We start from the raw sequence: 19,547 nt of genomic DNA, 5'->3' as shown, positions 1-19,547 counted from the left end.
CCTATGAACCGGGAGGTCACAGTTTGATTACCAGTCAGGGCACATGCCTGGGTTGCATGCACTATCCCCAGTAGGGGGGTTGCAGGAGGCAGCGGATTGATGATTCTCTCTTATCATTGATGCTTTTGTCTCTCCCTCTCCCGTCATCTCTGAAATCAATAAAAATATATAAAAAAAAACATTTTAGTTGATATCTGTTAGGATTAGCTGATGGATGTATGGGAGAGTGGATTTTACTATCCTTTCTACTTTTGTGTATATATGAAAATTTTCCTAATAAAAACTAAGAAAACGTTTGGAACCATAGACTTAGACAACTTATAATCAGTTACTATTCAGAAACTCTAAGGTTGATCCTTATGAATGGCTTTTATGTATATGCTCAACCCATTTTAAGAAAACAGATCCCAGCCCTGAAAGCTCTTGACTCTCTTCAAGTACACTCACTGAAATCTGTACTAGGAAGTCAAAATGAATTTTATAAGCCTTGGTTCACCTACTTGTTGATTTCAGAAGGCATAAGAAAGATCACTTCCTGCATGTTAGTGATATATCATAGTGGCCACAATTTTTTGTTAGTGATTGATGTGTTGTAAGCAAAAAGGAAGAGATACTAACATTTATAGAGAACCTTTTATGAAGTAGGCAATAATAGAAAGTTACCGGTAACTATGGACTTACCATGAGCCAGATACTGTGCTAGGTAAATAAACTACTATTTCTAGACTTTACAACTCTTCAAGAGAGGTATTGTTATCCTGGCTTTATAGATAAGGAAGCTGACACTTAGAAATCTTTTTTTCCAAAATGTAATTAATTAAATGACTTGCCCAAAGTTATATAAATACTAAGGGGTGAGCCAAAATTGAAATGCTAATCTTTACATTCTTTTTGCTCCTGGAAAACAGAAACTACTGTTTATTTATATTGCTATCTTTCATTATGTTTAGTAGCATAATGTTATTTCGTAGGTGTTTAATAAAAGTTTTTTGAATAATAACCTACTATACTTTTTGATTTAACTGATTTATGGCACTCTGGTCTTAGGGTCACGTTAAAGATGTTAAGAATCCAATGTCCTTTTAAAACTCTATGTGAGGAGGAAGGAAAAAAAATGGCGACGGAATAGAGTCGTGTTTGGAGTCTGGTTCTGGGGCGGAGAGTAGGAGCAGCAGAGGTTCGCAGGGGGAGTGTATATTGGCAAGCCAAGGGACAGCTAAACTCCAGGAGAAGACGGGGGAGTGCTGGGCAGGGTTCCCCTGACCATGTAGCACCCACAGGGGCTGGGTCTCCTCCCGGAGCTGCGGGCTCACCGGGCGCCTCGCCATCTTGCAAGGAAAGGAGGATTGTATTGGAAACCTGACTTTCTGCGACAACTGCAAACACTGAACAGCTGCGAGCACCAGAACACCGGTCCCCTATCGGCACAAACATTCGGATTCAAAGGAACTCTTCACTGCACCACGGAAAGGTCAGATTTCGCCTGAAATAAGGTGTGGTTTCTAATCCCCATGGTGGGAGGGAAGCGCGTGAGCCGCAGGACCGGCAGGAACCGGAAGGTCTGTGCCTAGAAAAATCGGGGGCAGTTGGAGCTGCCGTGATCTGTGAATGTGGAAGGGGGTCCTCTGAGCTGCTAACAGATGTGATTCTTAAAAGCAACTCATTTTAATCTGACGAGGATGGTCAGACTAAGAATTTTCAAAGGAGTGCAGGCTACTTACTCTGGCGCACAGACCCACTGTCCGCACACTTGGGCTCTTTCCAACTCTGATTACTAAGCCCAATACATAGGAAAACCCAGGTGGGAAAACCCTGAAAGACTGCAGGGGGGAGTTGTTTTTTCGGAACCTGGGGAGCAGAGCTGGGTGTGACCATGAGAGAGGCAGCTCTGAGGCACACACCTCCACAAACCGGTAGTGAGTGCCATAGAGGGGGAAAAAAAAAAAAAAGCTAGAGAGGCCCGGAAGTCAATTCAGAAACACTGCCACCCAGGGGCTGAAACGCTAATTGTCTCTGGTGTAATAAAAAATAAATACGAGAAATTAAGACACGGCCAGCTTAAAAAGCAGGACTGGCTTACAACACTGAGGAGCAGTGGAACGAAGCTGAACTGAAATACCGCCCAGACTGGGAAACAGGCATACCAAACAGAATAATAGAGGAAGTGAATGACAGCCGCTACTGCACATTTTAGTCTTCCTATTTTTTAATTTTAAATTCTTTTTTCAATTTTTTTAAATTTTTTATTCTAATTTTTTATTTTCATTTTTTGCATCTTTTACTTAAGAAACTAAATTTTTTTCTTTTTCCTCACTTGATTTTCACCTTTTTAATTATTACATTTTTTATTTTCAATCAGCATTATTATTAGTATTATTTTACTTTTTTTTTTAATGTCATTTGATTTTCTCTTTCTTTTATTTTGGGATTAGTGTCCTACATTCTATTTGCATCTTTCCCTTACCCTATCTCAACGCTAACATTTTGCCATCACTCTCCTCCTAACCTTTCCCCTTTTGGTCTCCTGTTTATTTTAACCCTTTCTGGCTTTAGATTTTCCCTACTTTTTCAGTTTACCCTCTGCTAAAATTTCACCCTACTGATATATCTAATTCCCAACCCCCTGCTCCAAATCCATACATACCTCTCTCTACGCTACCTTAAAAAATTATTTTCCCTTCTGGCCTTTTGTTGTTGTTTGCTGGAATGTTGATTAGATAGAATTTTTATGCTTTTTTATGAGATTGTTTTGATTATTCTTTTTGTTTGGTTGGTTCTTTAGTTCGCTTTGTTTTTGTTTGTTTTTTACTTTTGTTTTCCCTTGCCTCACTTGATATTAGTTGGTGTTGCAGTTTGTATTAATCTCCAGGCTCGTGTTGCTGGAATTTGCTGGGATTAGTGGTTGTTCTAGTGGAGTTTACTCCCCATATATATAGTTTGTTCCTCTTTTTTCTCTTAGTATTGTTCTTGTCTCTCTTACTTTTTTTTCTTTTCTTTTTTTTTCTGCTCTTTTCCCAAGTTCAGATTCACACTCTTTTTTTGTTTGTTTGTTCTTTCTTTTTACTCTCCCTCTTCCACTCCTATTCCCTAATTTGTCTTTCTCTGGTGGTTACCTTTATTGGAGGTTATTAATATTGTGAATACAATTCTGTTCAGTACCTTGTGTGTTGTGCCTGGTTGTGTTGTATTTTGTACCTTTAAATCAATGCCGGAGTGAGAACTATATAACCAGACATCCAGAGAAGAGAGACCATGGGGAGACAAAGAAATAGCCCCCATAGGAAAGAAAAGCAGGCATCACCAGAAAAGGAAGGAAAAGAATTAGAGGCAAACAACCTATCAGAGAAAGAATTCAGAGAAATGGTCATAAGGTGGCTGAAAAGGATGCAAGACAAATTCGACAATATGAGTAAGAACCAAGAGGAAATGAAGAAGAACCAAGAAGAAATGAAAAATGACATTGCTGCTGTAAAGAACTCAATAGAAAGCATCAAGAGTAGACTAGAAGAAGCAGAGGACCGCATAAGTGAGCTAGAAGACAAGATGGAAAAAAATACCCAATTACAACAGCTTCTAGAAACAAAAATTAGAAAGCATGAGGAGAACCTAAGGGAACTTCGGGACAACACAAAACAAAACAACATCAGGATAATAGGGGTACCAGAAGGAAAGAAAACAGAGCAATAAATAGAAAACCTGTTTGAATAAATAATAACAGAAACCTTCCCTGATATAGGGAAGAAAAAACCCACACAAATCCAAGAAGCTCACAGAGTTCCAAGCAAAATGAACCCCAAAAGACCGACGCCAAGGCACATTATAATTAAGTTGGCAAACAACAACGACAAAGTAAGAATCTTAAAAGCGGCCAGAGAGAAACAGACAGTTACATACAAAGGAACCCCCAAGAGACTAGCAACTGATTTCTCAACAGAAACTCATCAGGCTCGAAGGGAATGGAATGAAATATACAAAGTCATGCAAAGGAAGGGTCTCAATCCAAGAATACTGTACCTAGCAAGGCTATCAATCAAAATTGAAGGTGAAATCAGGAGCTTCACAGACAAAAAAGGGCTAAGGGAGTTTATCACCACCAAACCAACAATGAAAGAAATGCTAAAGGGTCTGCTGTAAAAAAAAAAAAAAAAGAAAGAAAGAAATAGGAAGCAAAGAAGGAACACAGGGGTATAGAATAAAAATGGCGACAAAGAGGTGTCTATCAATAATAACTTAAAATGTAAATGGATTAAATGCCCCAATCAAAAGACACAGGGTAACAGATTGGATAAGAAAACAAAATCCATATATCTGCTGTCTACAAGAAACCCACCTCAAAAAAAAGGACGCATACAGACTGAGAGTAAAGGGATGGAAAAAGGTTTTCCAGGCGAATGGAAATGAAAAAGAAGCTGGGGTAGCAATACTTATATCTGACAAATTAGATCTCAAAGTGAAGGACATAACAAGAGATAATGAAGGCCACTTCATAATACTAAAGGGAGAAATCCAAAAAGAAGAAATAACTCTGGTAAACATATATGCACCCAATACAGGAGCACCAAGATACATTAAAAAACTCCTGGAAGATATCAAAGGAGAGATTGACAGCAATACAATCATAGTAGGAGACTTCAATACCCCACTATCACCATTGGACAAATCCTCTAAATGAAAAATCAGCAAAGAAACAGAAATCCTAAATGACTCAGTAGACCAGATGGAATTAATCGACATCTTCAGAACATTTCACCCCAAAGCCACAGAATATACATTCTTCTCAAGTGCACATGGGTCATTTACAAAGATAGACCATATGCTGGGTCACAGGCAAAGTCTCTCCAAATTCAAGAAGATAGAAATCATATCAAGTATCTTCTCAGATCACAGTGGCATAAAACTGGAAATCAACTACAATAAAAACAACCCAAAGAAATCAAACACATGGAGACTAAACAGCATGCTATTAAACCATGACTGGGTTACCAAAGACATCAAGGAAGAAATAAAAAACATCATGGCAACAAATGACAATGAAAACACAACAATCCAAAATCTATGGGACACAGCGAAAGAAGTCCTGAGATGGAAGTTCATAGCTCTACAAGCCTACTGCAAAAAACAAGAACCAATGGTAATAAATTACCTAACCCAACAACTCAAAGAAGTGGAGAGAGAGCAACAAGAAAAGCCCAGTGTAAGCAGAAGGAAAGAAATAATAAAGATCAGAGTGGAGATAAACGACATAGAGACCAAGGAAACAATACAAAAGATCAACAAAACCAAGAGCTGGTTCTTTGAAAGGATAAACAAGATTGATGAACCTCTAGCCAGGCTCACCAAGAAACAAAGAGAGAGGACCCAAATAAAATCAGAAATGAAAGAGGTGAAATAACAACAGACCCCGACGAAATACAAAGGATTGTTACAAAATACTACGAACAACTCTATTCCAACAAACTGGACAACCTGGAGGAAAGGGACATATTCCTAGACAAATACAACCTTCCAAAGCTCAATGAGGAAGAATCTAAACAGCTCAACAGGCCAGTAACTATGGAAGAAATTGAAGCAGTCATCAAAAAGCTTCTGGCAAACAAAAGCCCGGGGCCAGACGGCTTCACAGGAGAGTTTTACCAAACTTTTAAGGAAAAACTAAAACCTATCCTCCTCAGACTATTCCAAAAAATTCAAGAGGAAGGAACACTTCCAGGCTCCTTCTACGAAGCCAGCATCACCCTAATACCAAAACCAGATAAAGACAACACAATGAAAGAGAATTACAGACCAATATCCCTCATGAACATAGATGCCAAAATCCTCAACAAAATCCTAGCAAATCGGCTCCAGCAATACATCAGAAAGATCATACATCATGACCAAGTAGGATTTATCCCAGGAATGCAAGGATGGTACAATATCCTCAAATCAATAAATGTGATACATCACATAAACAAATTGAGAGATAAAAATCGCATAGTGATATCAATAGATGCAGAAAAAGCATTTGACAAAATCCAACACCCTTTCTTGATAAAAACTCTCAACAAGGTGGGAATAGAAGAATCATACCTCAACATAATAAAAGCTATATATGATAAACCCACAGCAAACATCATACTCAATGGACAAAAACTAAAAACATTTCCCCTAAGAACAGGAACAAGACAGGGATGCCCACTCTCACCACTCCTGTTTGACATAGTACTGGAAGTATTAGCTATCGCAATTAGGCAAGAAGAAGAAATAAGAGGCATCCAAATTGGAAAAGAAGAAGTGAAGCTGTCCTTATTTGCAGATGACATGATATTGTACTTAAAAAACCCAAAAGATCCCATCAAAAAACTAATAGACTTAATAAATGAATTCGGCAATGTAGTGGGATACAAAATTAACGCCAAGAAATCTATGGCATTTCTATACACCAATAGTGAACTTACAGAAAGAGAGACTAAAAAAGCAATCGCATTTACCATCGCACCAAAAAAATTAAGATACCTAGGAATAAACTTAACTAAGGAGGTAAAAGACCTATACACGGAAAACTGCAGGACACTGAAAAAAGAGATAGAGGAAGACGTAAACAGATGGAAGAACATACCATGTTCATGGATTGGTAGAATCAACATCATTAAAATGTCCATACTACCCAAAGCAATCTACAGATTCAATGCACTCCCCATCAAAATACCAACAGCATATTTCACAGACCTAGAAAGAACTCTCCAAAAATTCATCTGGAATAAAAAAGACCACGAATAGCCACAACAATCCTGAGGAAGAAGAATAAAGTAGGAGGGATCTCAATACCAGATTTCAAGCTGTATTACAAAGCCACTGTTCTCAAAACAGCCTGGTACTGGCACAAGAACAGACATATAGATCAATGGAACAGAATAGAGAATCCAGATATCGACCCAAACCACTATGCTCAATTAATATTTGACAAAGGAGGCATGAACATACAATGGAGTCAAGACAGTCTCTTCAATAAATGGTGTTGGGAAAATTGGACACACACATGCAAAAAATGAAACTAGATCACCAACTTACATAATACACAAAAATCAACTCAAAATGGATACAGGACTTAAACATAAGACGGGAAACCATAAAAATACTAGAGGAATCCACAGGCAACAAAATCTCAGACATATGCCAAAAGAACTTCTTCACTGACACTGCCCCTAGGGCAATGGAAGCTAAAGAGAAAATTAACAAATGGGACTACATCAAAATAAAAAGCTTTTTTACAGCAAAAGAAACCATCAACAAAACAACAAGAAAGCCCACTGCATGGGAGAACATATTTGCAAATGCTATCACTGATAAAGGTTTAATCTCCAACATCTACAGGCAGCTTATGCAACTTAATAAAAGGAAGATAAATGATCCAATAAAAAAATGGGCAACGGACCTAAACAGAATATTTTCAAAAGAAGACAGAAGGAAGGCCAAGAGACACATGAAAACATGCTCAAAGTCACTTATTATCGGAGAGATGCAAATCAAAACAACAATGCGGTACCATCTCACACCTGTCAGAATGGCTATCATCAACAAATGAACAAACGACAAGTGTTGGCGAGGATGCGGAGAAAAAGGAACCCTCGTGCACTGCTGGTGGGAATGCAGACTGGTGCAGCTACTGTGGAGAACAGTATGGAGTTTCCTCAAAAAACTGAAAATGGAACTCCCATTTGACCCAGTAATCCCACTCCTGGGAATATATCGGAAGAAAGTAGAAACACCAATCAGAAATGATATATGCACCCCTATGTTCATAGCAGCACAATTTACAATAGCTAAGATTTGGAAACAGCCTAGGTGCCCGTCAGCAGATGACTGGATCAGAAAACAGTGGTACATCTACACAATGGAATACTATGCTGCCATAAAAAAGAAGGAATTCTCATCATTTGCAGCAACCTGGATGGAATTGGAGAACATTATGCTAAGTGAAATAAGCCAGTCAATGAAAGAAAAATACCACATGATCTCACTCATTTATGGATAATAAAGAACATTATAAACTGATGAACAAAAAGATAGATACAGAGACATTAAAGCAACAAACAGACTTTCAAATTACAGGGGGAAAGTTAGGGAGAGGTGGTGGAGATAAGAAATCAAACGAAGGACTTGTATGCATGCATATAAGCATAAACAATGGACGCAAAACTCTGGGGGGTGAGGGCATGTATGGGTGTGGGGTGGGAGGGTAATGGTAAGATATGTATACATATAATACCTCAATAAAAAAATGGAAAAAAAATCTTGGCATAAGAGAAATGGAAAAAACAAAACAAAAACTCTATGTGAGAATATTATATTCTCCTCATGTTATTATGGTAATAGCTTATTTTCAAGGACACAAGCCAGTCTTAAACACAAGGACTCTACTTAGCATCTAGTAGCAAGGCACATATCTGTGCATAAATATACTATACCTGTATGTTTAAAATTATTTTATAACAACAAATTCTGTATTTTAAAACAGTTGAGAAAATTAATTAGCAAGTGAAAACAGAATTTAAATTTATTTTAAAAATACTTCATTACTTTTCCAGGTATCAGTACAACCTATAATGAGAACATAATATTCTCATAATAACATTCCCTTTAAATCTATACATAGATATTGGACCATAGCCAAACTTAAAAACAGGATAGTACTCTCTGTACATGAGTTTTTATGGCAACTTTCAGATGCTGTTTGAGAAACTGACATTATAATGTTAAATGTATAATTGCAATTATCTACTAACTCAGAAATCAATAACATGACAAATATTTAGTAGAGAAAAAAACATTTCATTTAAATCATATGTAGCTAAATATTGATAAAGTCATTATGGAGAGCATTATGCTAAGTGAAATAAGCCAGGCAGAGAAAGAGAAATATCACATGATCTCACTCATTTGTGGAATATAATGAACAACATAAACTGATGAACAAAAATAGATCCAGAGACAGAGAAACATCAATCAGAACTTCAAACCTCAGGGAAGGTGGGGGTAAGGGGGAGAGAGCAACCAAAGGACTTACATGCATGCATATAAGCCTAATCAATGGACACAGACAACAGGGGGGTGGGGGCATGAATGGGAGGTGGGGGGTAATGGGGGAATAAGGACACATATGTAATACCTTAATCAATAAAGAAATTAAAATAAAAAATATTGACTTTATCACTAGTCAAAAATATAATTTAACTTTTTATTCTACAAAGAGTAAATTTATATTGTGGAATATATACAGGTTTCATTTTAGAAAGTAGACATGATACATTTTAAAATAGAGCTCTATTTCCATATCTTGTCTAAATGCCTTTTATTGTTTAAAAAAATCTTTATTGTTAAGCTAAATGCCTTTTAGAGGCAATGTCAATAACATGTTCCTACCTCCATTAGATTGCTGCCATTTTAATTTTTTCCAGCAGCCATTCTTTTACTAGATATCAAGTATGTAGAGGATATAGACATATATAACCCCCTAAATGTGTGGATCATTTCTATTATTTAAAAAATTCTTAGTTTTGTTATTCTCTCTTTGCATTTATCACAAGACAAATGAACTTTCCTTTCCAGTTTCCAAGTTCATCTTGTCTTCTTTATTGCCAAATTCAGTGTCCTTTTCTCAGAACTTTCCCCTTTGACTTTGCAGCTTGTGACATTGTTGATCACACCATTCCTAACACTCTTTCATTATTTCACTTTCTTCTAACACTCTTGTTTTTCCCCAAAATTTAGCTTTTAATCATCTGCTTTTCTTTCTAAGGAAAGTATACCAATTTATCTGTATTTAATAGCTTTGACAATTACTTCTATGCTGATAACCATCAAATCTATATAGCTAGTTTCATATTTTCCAACATGCTCTAGTCCCTCATCTCTAATTGAACACTGAAAATTTCCATTTGGATATCTTGCTGCAAAATAATAATACCACAAGTCAAACGTGTTTAAAATTAAATGTTATCTTTTATTGGAAACTAGCTGCCCTTTTCAAATTCCTCATCTCTATCAATGGCACATTGACTCTCTTTAACCTAGACTTTGGTATAGGTTTAACACCTTCCTTCTACTTTGTTTTTTTGCATGTTACTTTTATTCAGGTGGCTTCAAGTCCTGTTATTTGTTCCTTTGAAATCATTCTCATAATGATTCCTCCATTTCCAGTGCCACTGCTAAGTTGGCTCTTGTCTTGCTCATGTGGTTCTTCTTGCTTCTTCTCCCTAGTTTAAATCCTATTAAGATTTCAAGGCTCAAGTCAAGCGCCAATGCCTTGAATGCTCAAGTTTTTATGGATTCCCCCTTTTTCTGAACACTCAAAGTCATTTATGTGTACTATACAATTCAACAGTTAACTAATGTCTTTTTATTCCTTATAAATACCTTAAAGGCAATTTTGCTGTTAGCTTTTTTTTGTTAATCCTCACCCGAGGATATTTTTCTATTGATTTTTAGAGAGAGTGGATAGAAGGAAGGGAGAGAGAGAAACATCAATGTGAGAGAGACACCTCAACTGGTTGCCTCCTGCACACGCCCCAACTGGGGCCAAGGATTGAGCATGCAACTGAGGTATGTGCCCTTGATGGGAATTGAAGCTGGTACCCTTTAGTCTGCGGGCCGATGCTCTATCCACTGAGCAAAACTGGCTAGGGCTCCTGTTAGCTTTGTAAAGCAAGGCCTGTACTTTGTTTTTCTGTATTCTTCACAGTGCTAAGCTCCGTGCTCAAGTTCTCAAGAAATACTTGCTATATTCAAATTACTATGTTTCTATTCTAATATACAAAGGAATTTATTTTTCTAAAATATAAAAAGTATATTAGAAATAGTAAGGAAAGCAGCATTTTGCTTCTTAAGACACGGTTTTATGGCCTACATACATCTACTTCAAAATGGTATAAATATAGGCAAACTAAGCCCAATATACTTTCATAATTTTAGCTAAAAGGTAGTAGCAGTCCTGTTAGAGATTTCTTCCTTAACTTTCTCTATTAGAGACTAAGCACTAAAAAAGACTACTTAACTGAAATAACCTTAAGCACAACATTTCACTTAGCAGCTATTAAAAAATGTTGAAATGGCTGCTGCTGAATGAAAACCTCAGCTATTTCATAAACAAACCATTAAAAACTGTGAGTCCATAGAGGTTACGGAAGCTCATCTACCCATTAATTATCAGTGATAGGGTTCTTTAGTATTAGACAAATAGGTACTTGGGAACTGCTCATGCTGTCATTTTATTGGCTTCATTAACTATAGAGCCTACTATGTGTTTGAGGTGGACCCAGCTGGTGGTTCCTAATGACTGCATTTTGTTGTCAAATGTCTTCAATGCTTCAAATTTTAAAAAAAATATATATTTTTATTGATTTCGGAGAGGAAGGGAGAGGGAGAGAGAGATAGAAATACCAATGATGAGAGAGAATCATTGATCAGCTGCCTCCTGCACACCCAAACTGGGGATTGAGCCCACAACCTGGGCTTGTGCCCTGACCAAGAATTGAACCGTGACCTCCTGGTTCATAGGTCAATGTTCAACCACCGAGCCATGGTGGCTGGGCTCAAATTTTAATTTCTTGGACAATTCTTTAGAGTAAGGCAAAGAAGGATGGGTCCTCTTAGATGCTCTTTCCTCTTCTCTCCTTCCCCATATACCTCACTGTTTATAATCTTTTTGAATATGGCTACACATCAGCCTTTGAAACCTTGCACAAATTGAAGTTCATGTGCTCAGGTTGTTTAAGAAAACAAATGAAAGTGCAGTAAAATTCTGCTAACAAGAAATACGATTTACAGGTGGACTTAATTGACATCTTCAGAACATTTCACCCCAAAGCCACGGAATATACGTTCTTCTCAAGTGCACACGGGACATTTTCAAAAATAGACCACATATTGGGTCACAAGCAAAGTCTCCCCAAATTCTAGAAGATTGAAATCATACCAAGCATTTTCTCAGATCACAATGGCAAAATATTAGAAATAAACTACAATAAAAACAGTCCCAAAATTCAAATACTTGGAGGCTGAATAGCATGCTATTAAACAGTGACTGGGTTACCAAAGAGATCAAAGAAGAAATTAAAAACATCCTGAAAACTAATGACAATAAAAACACAACAATCTGAAATCTATGGGACACAAAGAAAGCAGTCCTGTGAGGGAAGTTTATAGCTCTACAGGCCTACCTCAAAAAAAAAACAAGAAAAAATGGTAATAAATCATCTAACTCTACAACTCAAAGAATTAGAAAGAGAAGAATAAGAAAAGCTCAGAGTGAGTAGAAGGAAGGAGATAATAGAGATCAGAGTAGAAATAAATGACATAGAGACAAAAAAAACACAATACAAAAGATCAATGAAACCAAGAGTAGGTTCTTTGAAAGGATAAACAAGATTGATGAACTTCTAGCCAGGCTCACCAAGAAGCAAAGAGAGAGGACCCAAATAAACAAAATCAGAAATGATAGAGGTGAAATAACAACAGACACTACAGAAATATAAAGGATTGTTAAAAAATACTACGAACAACTCTATTCCAACAAACTAGACAACCTGGAGTAAATGGACATATTCCTAGAAAAGTACAACGTTCCAAAACTCAATCAGGAAGATTCTAAAAATATCAATGGGCCAATAACTATGGAAGAAATTGAAGCAGTCATGGATGGAACTGGAGAGCATTATGCTAAGTGAAATAAGCCAGGCAGAGAAAGATAAATATCACATGATCTCACTCATTTATGGAATATAATGAACAACATAAACTGATGAACAAAAATAGATTCAGAGACAGAGAAACATCTATCAGACCATTAAACCTTGGAGGGAAGGTAGGGGAGGGTGGGGGGAAGGGGGAGAGATCAATCAAAGGACTTGTATGCATGCATATAAGCCTAACCAATGTACACAGACAACAGGTGGGTGAGGGCATGAGGGGGGAGGTAGGGAGGGTAATGGGGGAATAAGAACACATATGTAACACTGTAATCAATAAAGAAATTTAAAAAAAGAAACATGATTTAACTAGAAAACTATGCACTTATAGTAACCTTGATTTTAGAGCATGTGCACTGAACTTTATTTACTGTACCAAGGAAAAGTAAAATTTATGCCACATGATTCAAAAAGATTTAAAAAATATATTGTTAAATTTCTTTAATCTTTTAGATGGAAACAATCATGTCTTGCCACACTGTAAAATGACAAGTGTTACCATAGCTTCCATATTCTCAAAGCCTAAAATTTTATAAAATATTTACCTTATACAAACACAAATAAACAATGCATCACTGTAATTTCTCAAAGACACTTGTTAACAGAAAAGGCATTCCATTCACTGATTTGAGAATTACTAATATTTGTAGTGCTCTCTAATTTTTGCAGAAATGCACTGTGTGGCAAATTTGGCCTATTTCAATTCTATATGTAATAACTTCAGCTCTTTTAGATTAATTTTAATGAGACAAGTTTATAAATACCTGAGAATTGGTGACATATCATCTCTACTAACCTCTCTATACAGGGGTACTATCAATGGTAAATATTTACATATATTAAGTAATATAAAGAATGTGGTAATGTTTACAAATAGGAAAGAAAATCTCATGAGATAGAGTTTTCCTTGTATTTTAATATATTGGATCCAAATAGTTACTCTAAAAATATCAAGAAGAAAAGTAATAGATACTAAATTATACCACTCAGATGTAGAGTATTTCTGGAACACTTAATACTTTCAAGAAACACTTCATTATTTCTGTTTCTAGAACTTAAAATCAGTGAGAGCTAATTTAGCCATATCTTTTTGGAAATGTTGAAAAAGATCCCCAAATATCAATTTATGATCATCATCTCAGAATTGGAGTTACAATTAGTATGTTTAAGTCATTCTACTTCTTAAGAAATTATAATTAGTCACATGTTAAAAGATTAATGTCTTGTTAAAGAACTAAAAGTCAATATATTAGGAAGATACAAGTAGATGGGTATTCTGACAAATGGGCTTGCTTAATAAAGCTTTCAGAGGTAAAGCCATTCCATACTCCCATCCCCATCACTGATGATATTATTGTATACATATATACTTATGCTCAGAATCACAGGTACTCTCCATAGCATGATTCAACTAACTATTATTTGTGAGGGCCTATAATATAGTATGCACTATGATATTACTAAAGTGAACCAATATTGAGTGCTATTGAAGTGAACCAATATTCATTCAACTCATTTTTATTGAGTGTCTACTCTAGGGCACACACTGAGGATTCAAGGCGGAACCAAAAATTGTTCCTGCCATTGCAGCTTATAATGTAGTGGAGGTAGAGAAGACTTGCAGGAGTTGGTGACATATGGAGAGCTAAAGTGAGAATACCAGATGAAGGCCCCTTCTTAGAGACAAAGAGATAAGAAACAGCATGCTATTAACAGGGACATATAAGCAGTAAGGGGAAATGTCAGGAGATGAGGCTGATAGATAGGTAGGGTCCAGTTCTATAGTAACATTATGGAGTTTAGATTCTATCCTGTAGGTAAACAACATAATAGTCTTAAGCAGGAAAGTGGTGTCTTAATCTAGCAACAGGTTGGGATGGATGTGAAGGTGACAAAGATGAAGGCAAGACAACTAGTTAGTGTGATAAAAAAGGCCTGAATCAGGGAAGTGGTGGTAGGGAGGAAAATAATAAAAGTTTGGGTCATATATTGTTAATACTTGCTGGTTGCTTAGTTGTGAAAATTGTGAATGGGAAAGAGGAACCAAGGATGAATAACAAAATCAGTAGAAGTACATTGAACTGAGAAGGAGAATACAGAAATAGGTGAGATTTTTTGAGGGGCTGGGATAGGGGTGTGAGTGTGTGTGTGGGTGGAATGAGTTCTGTATTGAGTATGTTGAATTTAAGATAACGATGGGTCATAAGGTGAGGAAAACCAAGTAAGAATCTGAGCAGAGTCTGGTACAGAGATACATATTTGGGAGACATCAGGTAATTGAAACCATGAAGAATCAAGATGAGATCATCTAGGGCAGTGGTCGGCAAACTCATTAGTCAACAAAGCCAAATATCAACAGTACAACGATTGAAATTTCTTTTGAGAGCCAAATTTTTTAAACTTAAACTTCTTCTAAAGCCACTTCTTCAAAATAGACTCGCCCAGGCCATGGTATTTTGTGGAAGAGCCACACTCAAGGGGCCAAAGAGCCACATGTGGCTTGCGAGCCGCAGTTTGCCGACCACGGATCTAGGGAGAGCAAGGAATGAGAAGAATAGTAGGCCGAGAACAAAACCCTGGGTAGTATTGGTATTCAAGGGGCAAGAGAGGAAGAGAAGCCTATGAATGAGACAGTTAAGATTTAGCCACAAAAATACAAGGAGAACAAGGAGAGTGAAGTGGCCAAGGAATTTCTGGGGGGTTTTTGTGGCTGGAAAAAAAAATTTAAAACAGGATTTAAACACTTTAGGCAAAATATATACTTTCCAGTTCAAGTAAGGCCCCATCACTACTCATGCTGCATCACTGTCTGTGACCTGTCTTGCCTCTGAAGGCCTGTGTGCTTGTGACTCCCAGAGTAGAAGCCTCCAAGAAAGGGAGTCATTATAATTATCATATGCAGCCATGAGGAACAGAAAGGGAATAAAAGATGCCCACTAATTTAGCAACAAGAGGGTCATGGTGATCATAAGGTCAGTTCATCTGTGGTCATGGTGGCAGAATCCAGATTACAGAGGGGTGAAGAGAAAATAGATATGGAGAATGTAGCAACACTTGAGAAATTTGGAAAAGGAAGGAAGAGAGACTAGACAGTAGCTAGAGGGGGAAATATAGGTCTAGGAAGGCTTTGGTTTTATCTTGTGTTTAAAGAATTATTCTCTTAATATATTTACAAGCTGAACCAATAGAGAAGCAGAGGAGTATTAGAAAGACAGGGGCTGCCTGATGGAGCACAATCTGAGAGAAGGCTAGGGAAGGTACAAGTAGAGGGATGAGCTTTGGGCAAGTAGAGAGACTCCCTGACCTCAGAGGTTGGAGGGACAGAGCACAGGAATTCAGACCTAATTAAGATCCAATGCAGGTTTTTTTTTTTTTCTGCAGGGAAAAAAAGTGACATAATTAAACTGTGTTTTAAGAAAATTAGTTTGGCACAAGCATGCAGGATATAATAGAGTGGGGAGAGGTGGCCATCTGTGCCAATAATTCAAGCAGGAGATGATGGCAACCCAAAATAAAGTGGTGCCAGTAGAAATAGATAAAATTTAAAAAATCTAATAGACATATCAAAATACATTTTAAAATTTTAAATCTTTCTTAATACATTTCATGCAAAGACCACAAAAATATATTACAAAGAAAACACTCAACATGTTAAAATCAAAAGCTAACGTGATGGGCCCTGGCCAGTTGGTTGCAGTGTCGTCCTGTGCACCGAAAGGTTGTATGTTTGATTGTTTGATTCCCGGTCGGGGCACAGGCCTGGGTTTCAGGTTCTGTCCTAGTTGAGGCCTCTGGAAGAGGCAATAGATTGATGTTTCTCACACATCTATGTCTGTCTGTCTGTCTGTCTCTCAAAACAGTAAAACATATCCTTGAGTGAGGATTAAAAAAAAAAAACTAACATGATGGAGGGAGGTGGTATAATGTGTATATTATAACATATGATTTCAGATAATACAAACTCAGTTGAAAATCAAAAGGGGTAGGGGGAGCCATTATCAAAATTAGAGGCAGCATAACTTGATAGTAAAAAAAAAAACAACAATAGCTCTATTTGAAAATGCAGTATAAGATAGCATAGTTAAGAGGATGAACATGACACAGTACTCAAACTTTCAAGTATTTACAACCCAAGCACATAAAAATGAGAATGCAGTCTTCAAAGCCCAGAGAACCGTTAACATTTCCTTTTGCTTTGCAGTTATTATGCTATGAGGTTCCCCTTTTTATTTTCTCAAATATTACCCAAAATTTCATTTTTTTCTTTAAAAAAAGTCATTCTGCATAAGTTTTCACAATATCATCCTCAGCTTCTGGGGTACTAATTTTCATATATATTAATGTTTGCATATTTAACATTTCAGCATACAAAATCTCTTGCAAGTATGTATCTTAAATTATCTCAGAGCTGAAAGTTTTTAGAAACCATCTGTCCAAAAACCCTCATTTTACAGACAGAAATAAAAGCCTAGAAATGGTAAGTAACCTGACCAAGGTCACAGGGTTAGAAAGAAGCAAAGCTGGGACTAACAACCAAGAGCCATCACTTTCAATCCATTACTCTTTCTACTTTTATTGCTGCCTTTCAACCTGAACCTCTTTTATAGCTGTCTTTCAATCTGAACCTCTAATTGTGTGATATTTAGGGAAAGTGAGAGTGAGAGTGATCAAGACATGGAAAGGATAACTGTATTTATTCATTTAAGGATTGGATAGGAAGAATGGCTGGATGATTATGTAGGTGGGTGGGAATTCTATATCATATTTCTGTTTTGAAGAAACAAAGTCTAGGTCTTGTCAACTGTCACAGCAGTCACTGTATTCCACCAGACACCAATCTTATCAGCAAATAATCTGATACATCCTGCAGTTGAAAGAGTATTCACTTGCCAGCATACAGAGAAGCAAGGACACTCACCTTCTGGCTCCCAAACTCCTCACTCCCCTGTCCTATGCTCACTATTTACCTGGCTTTGGTGCATCACATTTGCATTCTCACTTCCTTATACACCTCCCTCTCTCAAATTTCTCCATTTACATTAGGTGTCATTTCCTAAATGTATGCTTCAGTAAGCCCCCCACCCCCCACTCCACTGGCCCCTTGATCACCTCATTTGTCTGTCGCCAAATCTCAGCCTTAAAAAAACCCCATAACCCCCTCTTGCTTACACGGTGATGTGGCCGGCGCCCCGCACCAGTACAGGGTCGGGGGCATATCTCCGCAGGTGCTCCTCGCTCACTACCCGAGGCGGTGGCGGCGTCTCCTCCTCTTGCTCCTTTTCCTCTTCCTCCTCCTCTTCTTCCTCCTCCTCATCTTCCTCGTCATCCTCGAGCCCCGATACCGACGATGACGACGACGGCAACGACGAGGACGAGGACGTAGCTGCTTCTTCCTCCTCCTCCTCCAGTTCCGAGATGGTGTCGAATTCCGCCATGTTGGGCAGCAAGATGCTCATCACGTGACCTCTCGATCGCCGCCACCCTCACGCAGAAGAGTTTGAACTTGCTGAGATGCTGGAAGTTCAGGGGGAACGAAATGAAGAGAGAGAAGTGTATGGGAGGGAACGGGTTTGAGGAGATGCGCCTGCGTATTATGGTAGACAGGATGGGGTTTGGAGGCGGGGGCACGATGGCGAAAAGAGCAAATCAGTGTACGCTTGCGCAGCTCTAAGCAAAGAGGGGCGTCGGTGGTGAACGCCTGGGAATTATAGAGGTCCGGTCTTCGAGTGCTGATCTTAATACTGTTCTTTGGTCTTCTGCTGCTTGTATCCGGAGGGCTTACTAGTATCTTCCAGTTTTACTTTCTACTAATTAATAGTGAGTATTATTACCCACTCCCACCCCCCACTGTAGGGAAAGTATATTCTATAAAAATGGGGTTCGAGCTTTGCCCCAAATATCTCAAGGTACAAACCAATTTACGTTTGTAAATTGTTCAGCATTACAGTTTAAAAGAATTTAGCATAAGAACTTTGCCACACTCTAGAGGTATTTTTATTCACATTTTACTGAAAAGAGAACTTTCTATTACTACTTCTACTCATACTGTGTAATATTTATAGAGGACTTTCTAAGCTAGGTACTCGAATGTACATATCTCATTTAAAACTTCATAACCTTATGAAAAGTGTACCATGATTATCTCATTTTACAGATGGAAAATCTAGATGCAGAGAGAATACATAAGTTTTTCAAGGTCATGGAGTTGCTAATTAATGGCAGTTCTGACTTTAAACTTGTGGATCTCTTCTGATTCCAAAGCCCAGTACTATTAACCAAAGGACTGAAATAGTTTGAATAGGCTTTGTAGAGTAGTGCCTTTTGGGCTGCTTCTTGAAAGATATTTGAATTTTGGAGATTTTTTGGGGTGGTGGTGGAGAGGAGTGTGTGTCTGTGTGTGGGGGAGCCTTCCAACCTAAGGAAACATTAATTAACATCATCCATTTTCCAGAGACTGAGCTATACTCTTTCACATACAGTATTTCAATAAATCCTTAAACAATCCTGTGAGGTAAGCATCATTGTATCTATTTTACAGATACCACAACAGAGTCTCAAGAAGTTTAAGTAATTTATTAAGGTCTATGGTGACCTTTTGTCCAACATTTTTTTATTTCAAATATTCTATCTTCACAGCCACTAAAATGGTGTAGAGATCACATATTTTCAGTTTCCAATCCACGTCCCAAACTATTTCATACTTCCATGTCATAATTCAGGGATCATTACTAAAGGCACACATCTGCTAAGTTATAAAACAAATACTATAATCCAAGTATTTGATAATAACTTCACTGCTCTTTCTGCTGCACTACAGTTGCA

General features: G+C 37.5%; 1 protein-coding gene across 1 annotated transcript in view; it reads right to left on the bottom strand.

The window, feature by feature from the left end:
* Positions 1-18,280, bottom strand: part of CHIC1 (cysteine rich hydrophobic domain 1) — a 171,716-nt gene extending 153,436 nt beyond the window's left edge. Inside the window, exon 1 of the mRNA XM_079764333.1 lies at positions 17,895-18,280. Coding sequence (XP_079620459.1) covers positions 17,895-18,181 — 287 coding nt within the window. The 5' untranslated portion in view covers positions 18,182-18,280. The remainder of the gene's footprint in view (positions 1-17,894) is intronic.
* Positions 18,281-19,547: the final 1,267 nt, after the last annotated feature.

Source organism: Cnephaeus nilssonii (genome assembly GCF_951640355.1).
Source record: "Cnephaeus nilssonii genome assembly, chromosome: X".
NCBI classification, from domain to species: Eukaryota; Metazoa; Chordata; class Mammalia; order Chiroptera; family Vespertilionidae; genus Cnephaeus; species Cnephaeus nilssonii.
Note: the sequence above shows the minus strand (reverse complement) of the source record. Positions and strands in the feature narration are given on the sequence as shown.